This window comes from Heptranchias perlo, chromosome 14 (assembly GCF_035084215.1).
Source record: "Heptranchias perlo isolate sHepPer1 chromosome 14, sHepPer1.hap1, whole genome shotgun sequence".
Classification (NCBI taxonomy): Eukaryota; Metazoa; Chordata; class Chondrichthyes; order Hexanchiformes; family Hexanchidae; genus Heptranchias; species Heptranchias perlo.
Window position 1 is genome coordinate 50,235,285 of NC_090338.1, and position 13,042 is coordinate 50,248,326.

At 43.1% G+C, this 13,042-nt stretch overlaps 1 protein-coding gene across 1 annotated transcript in view; it reads left to right on the forward strand.

Moving 5' to 3' along the window:
• The window catches only part of LOC137332521 (prenylcysteine oxidase-like), a 44,342-nt gene continuing 31,300 nt past the window's right edge, over window positions 1-13,042 (forward strand). Inside the window, exons 1-3 of the mRNA XM_067996424.1 lie at window positions 1-246; window positions 3,364-3,570; window positions 12,135-12,309. Coding sequence (XP_067852525.1) covers window positions 156-246; window positions 3,364-3,570; window positions 12,135-12,309 — 473 coding nt within the window. The 5' untranslated portion in view covers window positions 1-155. The remainder of the gene's footprint in view (window positions 247-3,363; window positions 3,571-12,134; window positions 12,310-13,042) is intronic.

The following is a 13,042-nucleotide window of genomic DNA, read 5'->3' on the forward strand; positions in this document are numbered from 1 at the left end:
CCATGGCGGAGCTGTGCTGACACAGACACACAATTTAATACAAGCTGCTCGGGCAACCGCTCCATTGCGGGGGCTCCTTGCTGTCAGTGAGCTGTGGGCAGTCTTTGTCCTTTCGGTCACGTTGCATTGGTTGCTGGACTTTAGCTCCATGCAACATGGCTGTTAGTGCTGGGCTGACACTTACATTTTTAATCAGTATCGGCGCCACCTTATGTCACCAGGAAGAAGCGACTCCTAAAACAATAGGTAAGATTTGTATGTGCAAAGTGATTTTGTTGTCAAACGTGTAATGCTGCATCTTATTCCAACTTGTATTGATGGTGTTCCGTAAGGCAAAGAACATTCCTGTACTGTTTTAATGAGAGAAATAACCGTTGCTAAACCTGCTATCCATTAGTATCCAAATAACGTTCCCCTCTTTTAAAAAAAACTATAAAACATTTGCTTTGATTCATGCACTTTCATGAATCCTAGAAAAATGAAATTGGCCCAATCGATGTATTGGAGATGTAGGAAATGGATACCCTGCATCACTGCTCTTGAGTTAGATGGCTTGACAGAATGCATACTGTAATATATCCCTGGGAGTAGGAGATGGAGAATACGTCACGTGGGGTTGACACAAAGTCTCTGATTAAATACTGTTTTCAAAGCTGCTCCTTTGGTGTAATTTGAATTAGTTTATGATTCTTAACACCCGACTAGTGACTGTGTCATTTAGGATTTTATATTTTATTTGGTTCCTGCTGCAGTTAGTTGATTTATGTAATAAAATTGCTTCACTACCTTTGCCTCGTACATAAAAACAATTGAAGTCGTTGAAACAATTGAAATTTCCAGGTGGAACCTTGGGGTTACAAGAAAGGTTTGACAATGACATGTTTCTAAAATGATGTGTTGCATTGGAGGTTTTTTTAGTTGTACAGGGGTGATGTTGGTATATTGATTGTACATATGTTGGATAAATTCCTGGTCAGTTTGGATTTTTGATTTATTTTGACTCATCCAAGTCTACATCAGAGTCAAAGCCAGTTCTAATTTGCTGTGTTAAGATAATTAGTAAGAGTGTAAACTTGGTACAGCTCAAAGTTTTTTTTCCTCTCATTCTCAGTTTGGGTTTCTTCAAGAGTGTGCTGTGGTCATCAGCTACAATTTATTTTCAAGAGTTGGTAAAATACTTAGGTAATATTGCTAATATGCAAAATCCATGTAATCTTTTGAGTACATAAAAGTAAGAAAATCCAGAATGAAATGAGGCCATACAGCCCATCAAGCCCACTCCATCCAGAGTCCATGTGTGATTTATTTGATCATAGAAAAAGGGAAGATATGCTTGTGTATGGAAGGCAACTGTACAGTCAATCCTTATTCCCCAGTTTTGAAATGTAGGCAACTTGCAATATATTAAAATGGGGACTTAGTTGGTAAATACACCATGTGGTAAATACACCACGTATTAAATCACAGTCCAGAAAGGCCCCAACTACAGTTGTCCCCATAGTGCATGGCCTGGGAAAGGAAGAATCAGTGAAGGTTGCTGATTGCTGACAAGTGATTTCTTGTGGAAGGTGCAGGTTTGTGTGCACACATCAAATGAGGACAGGATCAAATTCATCTGTGATAATGTGAATGACCTTTGGACACTCACTGTTTAGGGTCACACTTGAAGTGAACACTGCTGGAATCCATGGAACCCCCCCCCCAAACATTACATACTGCCTACAGAAGAGGAGAAAAGAAAATTGGAGGGGGGGGCACAAACACCTGAATTCTTAAGGGTCCCAGAATGCTCCGTGATTAACTGAGACCAGAAAGATCCTAGGTCAGTGCTGCGGTCTCAGCTGGCAGCAGAAGTTGCTACAACTTGCCTCAGTATCCTGGGTTTGGGGGTGGGGAAAATCACCTAGGATTTTTAGTCCTGGTCACTGTCCAGTAACCCATGCTGGCAATACGCATATGTGGATCTGGATGAGGATAAGATTGGGATAGGTATAGAATCATAGAAAATTTACAGCACAGAAGGAGGCCATTCAGCCCATCGTGTCCGCACCGGCCAAAAATGAGCCACCCAGCCTAATCCCACTTTCAAGCACTTGGTCCATAGCCTTGTAGGTCATGGCACTTCAGATACACATCCAGGTACTTTTTAAATGAGTTGAGGGTTTCTGCTTCTACCACCCTTTCGGGCATTGAGTTCCAGACCCCTACCACCCTCTGGTTGAATTTTTTTTTTTACCTCAGCTCCCCTCTAATCCTTTTACCAATCACTTTAAATCTATGGCTCCTGGTTATTGACCACTCTACTAAGGGAAATAGGTCCTTCCTATCCACTCTATCTAGGCCCCTCATAATTTTGTACACCTCAATTAAATCACACCTCAGCCTCCTCTGTTCCAAAGGGAACAATCCCAGCCCATCCAATCTTTCCTCAGACTAAAATTCTTCAGTCCTGGCAACACCCTCACAAATCTCCTCTGTACCCTCTCCAGTGCAATTACATCCTTCCTGTAATGTGATGACCAGAACTGTACACAGTACTCAAGCTGTGGCCTAACTGGTGTTTTATACAGTTCCAGCATAACCTCCCTGCTCTTATATTCTGTGCCTCGGCTAATAAAGGAAAGTTTTCCATATGCCTTCTTAACCACCTTATCTACCTGTCCTGCTACCTTCATGGATCTGTGGACATGCGCTCCAAGGTCCTTCACTTCCTCTACACCTTTCAGTATCCTCCCATTCATTGCGCATTCCCTTGCCTTGTTTGCCCTGTAGACTGGCACATAAATAATGGCTAGCTGGACAAGGCATTGGCGGGCACCTGGCAATAGTAGAACCATACCTAGCAATGATTCAACGCTTTCAATCTGGGAAGGGAGAAAATGGGCAGTAAGAAAGTGAAGAATTATTTCAAAATCTTGGTACTTGCACTGTGGTGAAATATTCAAATTACATCACCATGTTTGTTAATGAAAGGCCATTTTAAAACTCTTGATACATGCAGTAAATTTTGTTGGTTGATAAACTCGTTTAGTAGGTGGGCTTCTGGAGTCGCACATTGGAAAAGTGACATTCATTGCACATCGAGGAGAACAAGCCTCCTAATTACCAAAGCAAAATTAAAATGGCTACTTAGGTACAATTTATCATCAAAGTTTTCTATGAGGATGACCTTTAATCTGGTACTTGTTGACAATTGGTTCAATCTTGTCTGAGACTGATCTCCCTTGTTGACCTGATGTGTACTAATGAATAAATTGATTTGTTCCAATGTGAGTTTAAAAGTACCAGCATAACCAAAATAAGTAGCTAAGTACTATACACTGGAATCTCTTTTATTGATGTCTTTTTTTGTGTCTCCCACAGCTATAGTAGGTGCAGGAATTGGAGGATCTTCAGCGGCCTATTTCCTTAGACGGGAGTTTGGTCACAATGTTAAAATCGATGTCTATGAGAAGGGCACTGTAGGAGGCCGACTGTCTACAGTTACTGTAAATGGTCAGCAGTATGAGACTGGTGGCTCAGTCATTCACCCACTCAATCTTCACATGCAGGACTTTGTTAAACAGTTAGGTAAGGTTATGTTTAATATTCAGTTTTCTAAAGTTTTCAGCAGGTTGATTTTTTAAAATTTTTGTGTAAGCATCCCTACCGATGAGTGGATGTAATTATAGCATAACATGTTTCCATTATAAATGTGGACATAGGAATTTATAATGGTAAGTTGGCAAGAATAGTGTGCACACAAGATTTTTCATTTATTATGGATGAGATTGAGATGGATCCAGGCCCTGGACGGACTTGCTGCAGAATCTACAACAACAACAACTCTCCTTTAATGTAGTAAAATGTCCCAACGTGCTTCACAAGAGCGTTGTCAAACAAAATGTGACACTGAAGCACATAAGCAGATATTAGGACAGATGACCAAAAGCTTGGTCAAAGAAGTAGGTTTTAAGTAGTGTCATAAAGGAGGAGAGAGAGGTAGAGAGGCAGTGAGGTTTAGGGAGGGAATTCCAGAGCTTAGGGCCTAGGCAGCTGAAGATATGGCCGCCAATGGTGGAGCGATGAAAATTGGGGATGTGCAAGAGGCCAGAATTGGAGGAGTGCAGAGATCTTGGAGGGTTGTAGGGCTGGTGGAGGTTACAGAGATAGGGAGGGGTGAAGCCTGGAGGGATTTGAGAACAAGGATGAGAATTTTAAAATCACATTCCAGGACTGGGAGCCATTGTAGGTCAGCAAGCATGGGGGTGATGGGTGAATATGACTTGTTGCAAGTTAGGATACAGGCAGCAGAGTTTTGGATGAGCTCAAGTTTACAAAGGGTGCAAGGTGGGAGGCATTGGAATAGTCAAGCCTAGAGTTAACAACGGCATGGATGAGGGTTTCAGCAGCACATGTGCTGAGGCAGTGGTGGAGACATTCTTATGCTGCTAAACTTCCACTGCACATTAAGCTAAATTAGACGAGGCCAGCCAAAATCTTCTGTAGGGGAATGTGGATTCTGTAGCAAGTCCATCCAGCACTTGAAGACACCTCAGTTACACAGTATAATAAATAATTTTTTTAATTGAATATATTTAAGAAGGAGCTGGATAGATTTCTAGACACAAAAGGCATCAAGGGGTCTGGGGAGAGAGCAGGAATATAGTATTGAGATAGAGGATCAGCCATGATCATATTGAATGGCGGAGCAGGCTAAAAGGGCTGAATGGCCTACTCTTGCTCCTAGTTTCTATGTTTCTATAATAAATAACAAAGCTGAAGATTACATAAACTGAGAATTCAATGTAAAATAGTTTTCTTTTTGAGGTAAAATAATCTTGTGCTTTTCAACGTGACATGTTAATGTTGGGAGTGAAATACTTAACCACTTACAGCTCTGCATTGTCAGTACTTCCAGGTCAAGTTTGGCACAGGTTAGATGCTGGGTTAAGTGCCATCAGTTTTTCCCAGTAATGCTCTTTTGCCAACCATAGGGGAGTATTCACTACTTATGGGCTGTAGGCTGGCATGGGCTGCTTCATTATCAACTGGAGCTGAATACCATAGAATCATCAGGAAACAGTCCCACTCCTGAGTTTATGATGGAGGGGAAGTTATTGATGAAGCAGCTGAAGAGGATTGGGTGGAGAATACTGCCCTGAGGCTTCTTGCTGTTAATGTCCTGGGGCTGCAATAAATGGCTTCTGACAAGCTGGAGAATCTCCCTGTGTGTGTCAGGTATGGTCCCAGTGACCTCATCGTTGCTAGGCAAATTGCTGCCATGCTCGATCAAGTGTTGCCTTGATGTCGAGGGTAGTTATTCTCTCACCTCTTCTCTGAGTTGACCGTCTACAAATCATTTCATTTCATATTTGTACAGCCATCAAAGATAAAACACTCTATCATCAGTACCAGGCTGCATGTAAGCACAGGTCCTTTTGGTTAAAGGATAGTATTCTAATCCACTCTGTCAACCAAATGTCACTATCCATGCTAATTATTTGGTTTTAGAATATATACAGTACACATTTCTTTTGCTGTTGTGGATATATTTTACTGTTCTGATTTGGACCTGTCGCTGCAGCTTTTGTGACAATCGTGTTCTGGGTAGCATGGAATCTCAACAACAACAAGTGACATCAATGAGAGAACCTTTTCTCTGCGTTAGGTTAGCAAATTCCTAAACACCTTGTTTACAAATGTAACTAGTGCACCAAAGGTATACTTGCAGTTCATTACTAGGAAATTGTGGAAGATGTATATCTTATTTTCTCATCCATATCACAGCTGATCTCTTTCCCCCCCCTGCCCTGGAACTCACTCCCAAAAGACTCCCTTGCCCAGGAGCTCCTGCCAACTGAGACTACTTTGCTGGTAGGCCTCTATCTTTGCTCCACTATATAAGTTCCTTTCAGTAATATACACAAGATAGCATATTGCATGTGCGCATTCCTGCAATCCCACACACCACTTTAGTTTCTGATCTCAGTCCTGTTGTTGTGAAAGTATGCCAAGTGGAAACCAGGCGATTCCTGGGAGAAGGGGTTGGAAAGCAGAGGAGAAATTTGCCACCTTTCTACTGATCTGGTATAGAGTGGCACTGGTGGAGGCCTGCAAACAGGAGAGCTGCAGTTGGCATGTGATCTGGGGAAACCAATAAATTGAGGAAGTCTTAATGGGAGGGGTAAAGGAGTATGGAAGAAAAAATAATATACGGAACAACGTCCTGATGATTGACTACAAATAACATTGTTTTTATTTGCAGCTGTTGTGATGCTATTATCATCCAGAAATCTTTTGTCAAAATAGCTGTACCACATGTCCAACTTGAACAGTATAATATGTTCACAATAGCAAAACAAATGCAGGCATCACACTTCGTCATGTATGCAAATATATATGTCACACTTTTTAAAAAAAAAGAAAACAATTAAAAAGGAAAAAGGCAGCCAGACAGTCATGTCCTGATATAAAAATAGAAAATACTACCTCCTCAGCAGGTCAGGCAGCATCTGTGGAGAGAGAAACAGTTAATGGGGAGGAATTTCAACCTTCCAGGGAGAGAGCCAGACCTATCAGGAGCGAGATTAGAAAACATTTCTACACACAAAGGGTGGTAGAAGTTTGGAACTCTCTTCCGCAAACGGCAATTGATACTAGCTCAATTGCTAAATTTAAATCTGAGATAGATAGCTTTTTGGCAATCAAAGGTATTAGGGGATATGGGCCAAAGGCAGGTATATGGAGTTAGATCACAGATCAGTCATGATCTTATCAAATGGTGGAGCAGGCACGAGGGGCTGAATGGCCTACTCCTGTTCCTATGTTCCAAGAGGCAAAAATCCCCCCAACCCACAATCTCTTCAACCCCCCCCTTCGGATCTCCCCCAATCTGCAATATCTTCACCCCCCCCCCCCCCGTGATCTCGTCAACCCCCCGCCTCCGCGATCTCCCCCTGACCTGCAATTTCTTCAACTCTTCCCCCCCTCAACCTGCAGTCTCTCCCTCCCTTCTCTCCACTCCTTGGCTGCGGCCGACCAGCGCAGACCTTCCCTCCCAACAGCCAGCCAGCCTCTCAACCTGGCCGGCTGCTGGCCGGGAAATGAAGAAAAAAAATTCAGATGAGGCCCTGCCGTTAAATTCGGCCGGACCTTCGGGTTACCCGCATTCTTGGGTTTCCAGGCTGCTACGACCCCTGCTCCCTCCCCGCCTCCCCATAAATATCAGGACCAATGTTTCAGGTCAATGACCTTTCATCATATCTTGGTGGTTTCTTCTGACCTTGCAGATTGTGCAGATGAGGTTTATAAGCAGCTGCCAATTTTCAGAGCCATGTCTCCGGTAATTAGCCTCTAATTAGCCTCGGGATCTGCCTAGTCACAGCGTTACCAATTTGGGTCTGCCATAGATGCTCTCTTGAGTTCAGTAGCGTTGGTCACTCCCATAAGTGGCCTGTACATCTTTCTTTTATGGTACTTGTATGGTAGCAGGACCTGGGAGAGTAGCAGTAGAATCCCCTTGTTATCTGAACTGGATATCTGTGTCTTTAGGAGGTGTAACTTTTGAATCTCTCTGAAGGCAAACAGAATGAGGTGAAGTTTGGTTGAAATTGTAAGCTATTTTATTCCACAGTAAAGTGAAATGTACACAGCAATAGGCATGATCAGAGTTGCTTAGTTTAACTAGTGCAACTTATATTCGTGTAATGACACAAAATAAAGAACATGCGCTTTACACAACTTTGGTGGTTGTTTTACTTAACTTTAGTCTCTGGGAGAAACAACTTTGATCAGCAAATGAACCCCCTTTTCTTCATTTGACTTTTTTTTAACACTCGTGAGAATACATATTACTTTTAATGCTGGGTTTTTAAAAACAACTTTTTTTCCCAACCCCTTTTTGTAGAAAAAAGTTTAAAAATCCAGAAACATGACAGGCAGCAATTGGACCCGGTGGCCTTAACGAGATACACAGCCAGATAACACACTCCACCTTAGCAGCAGAATAATAGATTTTGTGTTACGTGGTAACACACTCCTGTCCTTTTATAAAACAGGAGATCTATTTGTTTGTAAAAACAATTTTCAGCTTTAACTTTTAATTGCTGCCATGGATAAAGAAATAGAAGGAATGTGGGAGTACTGAGTACCACACCCACCCCATCATTCCCAATTTGACAGACACTGTGATTACATTCATCTCCATTTATTACTCCATAGTTAGCTTGAGTCAGGGTGAAGGAGCTGAATGCAGTCTCTCCAAATGTGTTCTCAATACTGCCCATAGTGAAGCTCATATAAAATGACTTCCTGACATATTGATTTATCCCTGGTTGTTTACACCGGCCTGGTGTGAATCTCTGGCTTTGTATTTCAAATCTGTATCAAGGTCAGGATAATGGTGGCTTTTATTCTGAAAAAAGATGGGGCTACATAACTCTGCACTTTTTATACTTGCTGTTTTCAAACGCATCAGCTAAAATTTTCAACATTATAAGAATATAGACAAATCTTTTGTTGAATTTCCACATAGGGACTGCATCTCATGCCAATATGTAAAGGACGATATGCCAGACCAGCAACTTGCATCTACATAGGAAGTGTTTTTTTTTAATCAACTATAACGATACAAAGAAACTGATTGAGATTTAGATTAGAGTACAGTATTTCCAAGTTACTTTCTGTACAGTGCTGTCTTATATCCAGTGAATAGCAATCTCACAACTGTAATTGGTTTTTAATATAAAACGGCAACATTGGACCAGAATTTGCTGTCAAAATAACAGAGGCTAATGGCGCTCGCCGTTATGCGCAAATGGTACAGTAACTTCAGGCGAGGGGCAGATGTGCGGTTAAACGCAGGTATCCAAAAGTTGCAGCTGAGATGCTTTGCAAAAACGGCATCTTGCTGTTTGCCACAACATTGAAATGCATTGAATGGTGTGAATCGTAGAAAATTTACGGCTCAGAAGGAGACTTTTTGGCCCGTCGTGTCAGTGCTGGCCGAAAATGAGCCACCCAGCCTAATCTCACTTTCCAGCACTTGGTCCGTAGCCTTGTAGGTCACAGCGTTTCAGGTGCACATCCAGGTACTTTTTAAATGAGTTTAGGGTTTCTGCCTCTACCACCCTTTCAGGCAGTGAGTTCCAGACCCCTATCACCCTCTGGGTGAAAATTGTTTTCCTCAGCTCCCCTCTAATCCTTCTGCCAATCACTTTAAATCTATGCCCTCTGGTTATTGACCTCTCTACTAAGGGAAATAAGACCTTCCTATCCACTATTATCTAGGCTCCTCATAATTTTATACACCTTAATTAAATCACTCCTCTGTTCCAAAGAAAACAACCCCAGCCTATCCAATTTATCCTCGTAGCTAAAATTTTCCAGTCCTGGCAACAGCCTCGGAAATCTCCTCTGTACCCTCTCTAGTGCAGTTACATCTTTCCTGTAATGTGGTGACCAGAACTGTACACAGTACTCAAGCTGTGGCCTAACTAGTGTTTTATACAGTTCCAGCTTAACCTCCCTGCTCTTATATTCTATGCCTCTGCCATATTCCATGTGCCTTTTTAAACACCTTATCTACCTGTCCTGCTACCTTCAGGGATCTGTGGACATGCATTTCAAGGTCCCTCAGTATCCTCCCATTTATTGTGTATTCCCTTGCCTTGTTTGCCCTCCACAAATGCATTACTTCACACTTCTCCGGATTGAATTCCATTTGCCCATCTGACCAGTCCATTGATATCTTCCTGCAGTCTACAGCTTTCCTCCTCACTATCAACCACACGACCAATTTTTGTATCATCTGCAAACTTCTTAATCATTCCCCCTACATTTAAGTCCAAATCATTAATATATATCACAAAAAGCAAGGGATCTAGTTGCTGTATTTGCATGGTAGATATGAATTAAACTCGCCACAGAAAGTTAAATCTTGTCCATTTCAGTCTAAGTACCCTTTTAATGTGATAAGTGCTAATTACTGCCAGTCAATCTCTCCGGCACAGAAAATTAACTATTACTGCCAGTCAATCTCTCCGGCACAGAAAATTAACTATTACAAGTGTGGAGCCTCATTCCTTCAGTTTTTAATTGTTGTTGGAGATTTTAAAAGTAAAATTTTCAATTTTCAATTTTCAATTTTTAAAAAACTTTTCCTTTCTGTCACTTTTTTTCCTCTCTCAATCCAATCTTTCTTTCCCTCTCTTTCTTTATTTCTCGTTCTGTACCTGATTTGACATTGAATTCACCCACTCTAATTTACACTTCCTTCTTAGTCCTTGTGCTGTTAATTTCATAATCCTTCACTCGGATTGATTAAGGAGATACACATTTGCTTGCCCTGTTCACTCAGGTCCCAGATGCCCTGTTTCTCTCGCTGCGACATTATCAGCCCACACTTTCAGCAACTTGCCATGCAAAAAATTAAAAAATGTAAACATGCAATGGCGAGTCCAAATAATGGCCCAATATGTTTTGTTTAAATTGTTTGTTCCACTCACAAAACCATTTTCTCATTCAAATCACCCACTACACAATAATAGATTTTTTTTACAGGAAATAAATTGTTGAGATCAAAGGACAACCATGGTGCATACCTTTTAATAGGAGTTTTGGTGATGGAGGCAGTACTTTATAAATTACTTTTCTTTCTCTAACCATAAAGCCTGTCAGAAAAGATCGTTAAATAAAATGTATTCTCCTGCCACTGCCACCCTCCCCCGCCCCCCCCACTCGCAATCCAAGATGCGAGGCTTGCTTTTTTCCATTAATTCCCATCCCTCCCCCATTTCCTCTCCTGGAAACATTGACTCATTGGGGTCGATTTTGCAATGGTGACGGGTTGGCAGCAGGGCGGGGGGGGGGGGGGGGGGGGGGGTGACGGTGCCCGTGGCAAATCAGCATGAACAAAACTTACCGTTTCCGACGCAATCGCCTCTTGATTGCTGATGATTAATGTCCTCTCAGGGTTTCACGCCCGGACACCAGCCTGATTGACAGGCTGGCTGCTGTCAGGAGCTGCAACGGGGGGGGAGTGAAAGAGAGCGAGACCTCATCCAGCGCTGGATTAGAAGATCCGGGGTTGGGGGTGGGTGTGGGGGAAGAGGGGGAGATCGAGGGGGTGAAGAGGGGGAGATCGGGAGCACATCCAGGGGGGGGGGGGGTGAAGAGGGGGAGATCGGAGAGGGGGACATCGGACATCGGAGCAGGGTGCAAGGATAGGTTCATTTTGTGTTTTAACTTCCTTCTGTGGTGTTTTATTTAATTTATTTAGTTTCTTTTTCGCTGATCTGGCCCTGAAATCCAGCGTGAATCAGAAGCGGTGGGCAAGCCGCCCGGGTAAGTTTAAAAAATCGTTACAAGCACTTAATCTGTCACAGGTAAAGTGTCTTAAGTACCTCAATGAGGTACATTTGGCTCTTTAACTGTCGGCGGGACTTCAGGTTTCGAGTTGCCCGTGTGCACACAGGTGGGTCCCTGGGAAACTCAGAAGTCAGCGGGTTGGAGCCGGCTTCCAAACCCGAACGGGATTTCCATGATTTTCAGAGCCCCCCCCACCCCGGCCCCTAATGCACCCGCAATTGCCCCCTAAAATTGAGCCCATTGTTAGGGTTTGATTTCACAGGTGCCAGTTACCCTTCAGGACCTTGTTTAAGTTGTGATTATTAAGTGCAGGCCCAGACAGGGAACATTCCATCCAAACCCAGGCCTGCCTTAACTGGATGTCCACACACATGAATTTCCAACTGAGGTCACTGAATAGCAACAAGGACCAGAAACCCTGGCTGATTTTACCCCCCCCCCCCCCCCCCCCCCCCCCATCTTTCCCCACTTTCCTCCCTAATCGATGATACAGAAGCCAATTGTAGAACCTCTGCTGCCACCCCCAGCTGAGATCAGCTAACTGAGAATACAAAGCCAGAGATTAAACCTGGGACTTTTTTGGCCTGCATGGCTAAGCTACTCCCTGCCTTAACCAGCTGAGCCATTAGGGCACCCTGTTATCATAAGATGTACTTTGCATGGAATTTCAGAAAGAAGCTTGTATGATTCAACAAGGTTGATTTTAAAAACATCTAAGTTATTGTTATTGTAACTATCACAATTGGTTGTTTATTAGCCTGCCCCTGTCTTTATCTCTCTCCAAGGTCTGAAGCACAGAAAAGGTGTCCCAGAGAAAGTGGCAATCTTCAACGGGGAGCAGTTTGTGTTTGAAGAGACTGACTGGTACCTCCAGGATCTGTTTAAAATGTGGTGGCGGTATGGCTTTGGTTTACTGCGCTTGCAGATGTGGGTGGAGGAGATACTGGAGAAGTTCATGAGGTACTGCACCTTGTGCAATTCATATATTTTTACAGATTGCTGCTTCACTGTAACATTACCTAGAAACCTTCAAATCCTCAGTCAAGAGGCATTTGAAGCAGGATGAAACCCTGCCATTGTTACTGTAAAAGTAAAGAATGAACTTACATTTATATAGTGCATTTCATGACCTCAGGACATCCCAAAGTACTTTAGTAGAGAGTGACTGCCCTTGACATCAAGGCAGCATTTCACTGAGTGTGGCACCAAGGAGCCCTAGTAAAATTGAAGTCAATGGGAATCGGGGGGGAAAACTCTTCAGTGGCTGGAGTCATACCTAGCACAAAGGAAGATGGTAATGGTTGTTGGAGGACAATCGTCTCAGCCCCAGGACATTGCTGCAGGAGTTCCTCAGGGCAGTGTCCTAGGCCCAACCATCTTCAGCTGTTTCATCAATGACTTTCCCTCCATCATAAAGTCAGAAACGGGGATGTTGGCTTATGATTGCACAGTGTTCAGTTCCATTCACAACCCCTCAGATAATGAAGCAATCCGTGCCCACATGCAGCAAGTCCTGGACAACATCCAGGCTTGGGCCGATAAGTGGCATGTAACATTCATGCCAGGCAATGACCATCTCCAACAAGAGAGAGTCTAACTACCTCCCCTTGACATTCAGCAGCGTTACCATTGCCGAATCCCCCACCATCAACATCCTGGGGGTCACCATTGACCAGAAACTTAACTGGACCAG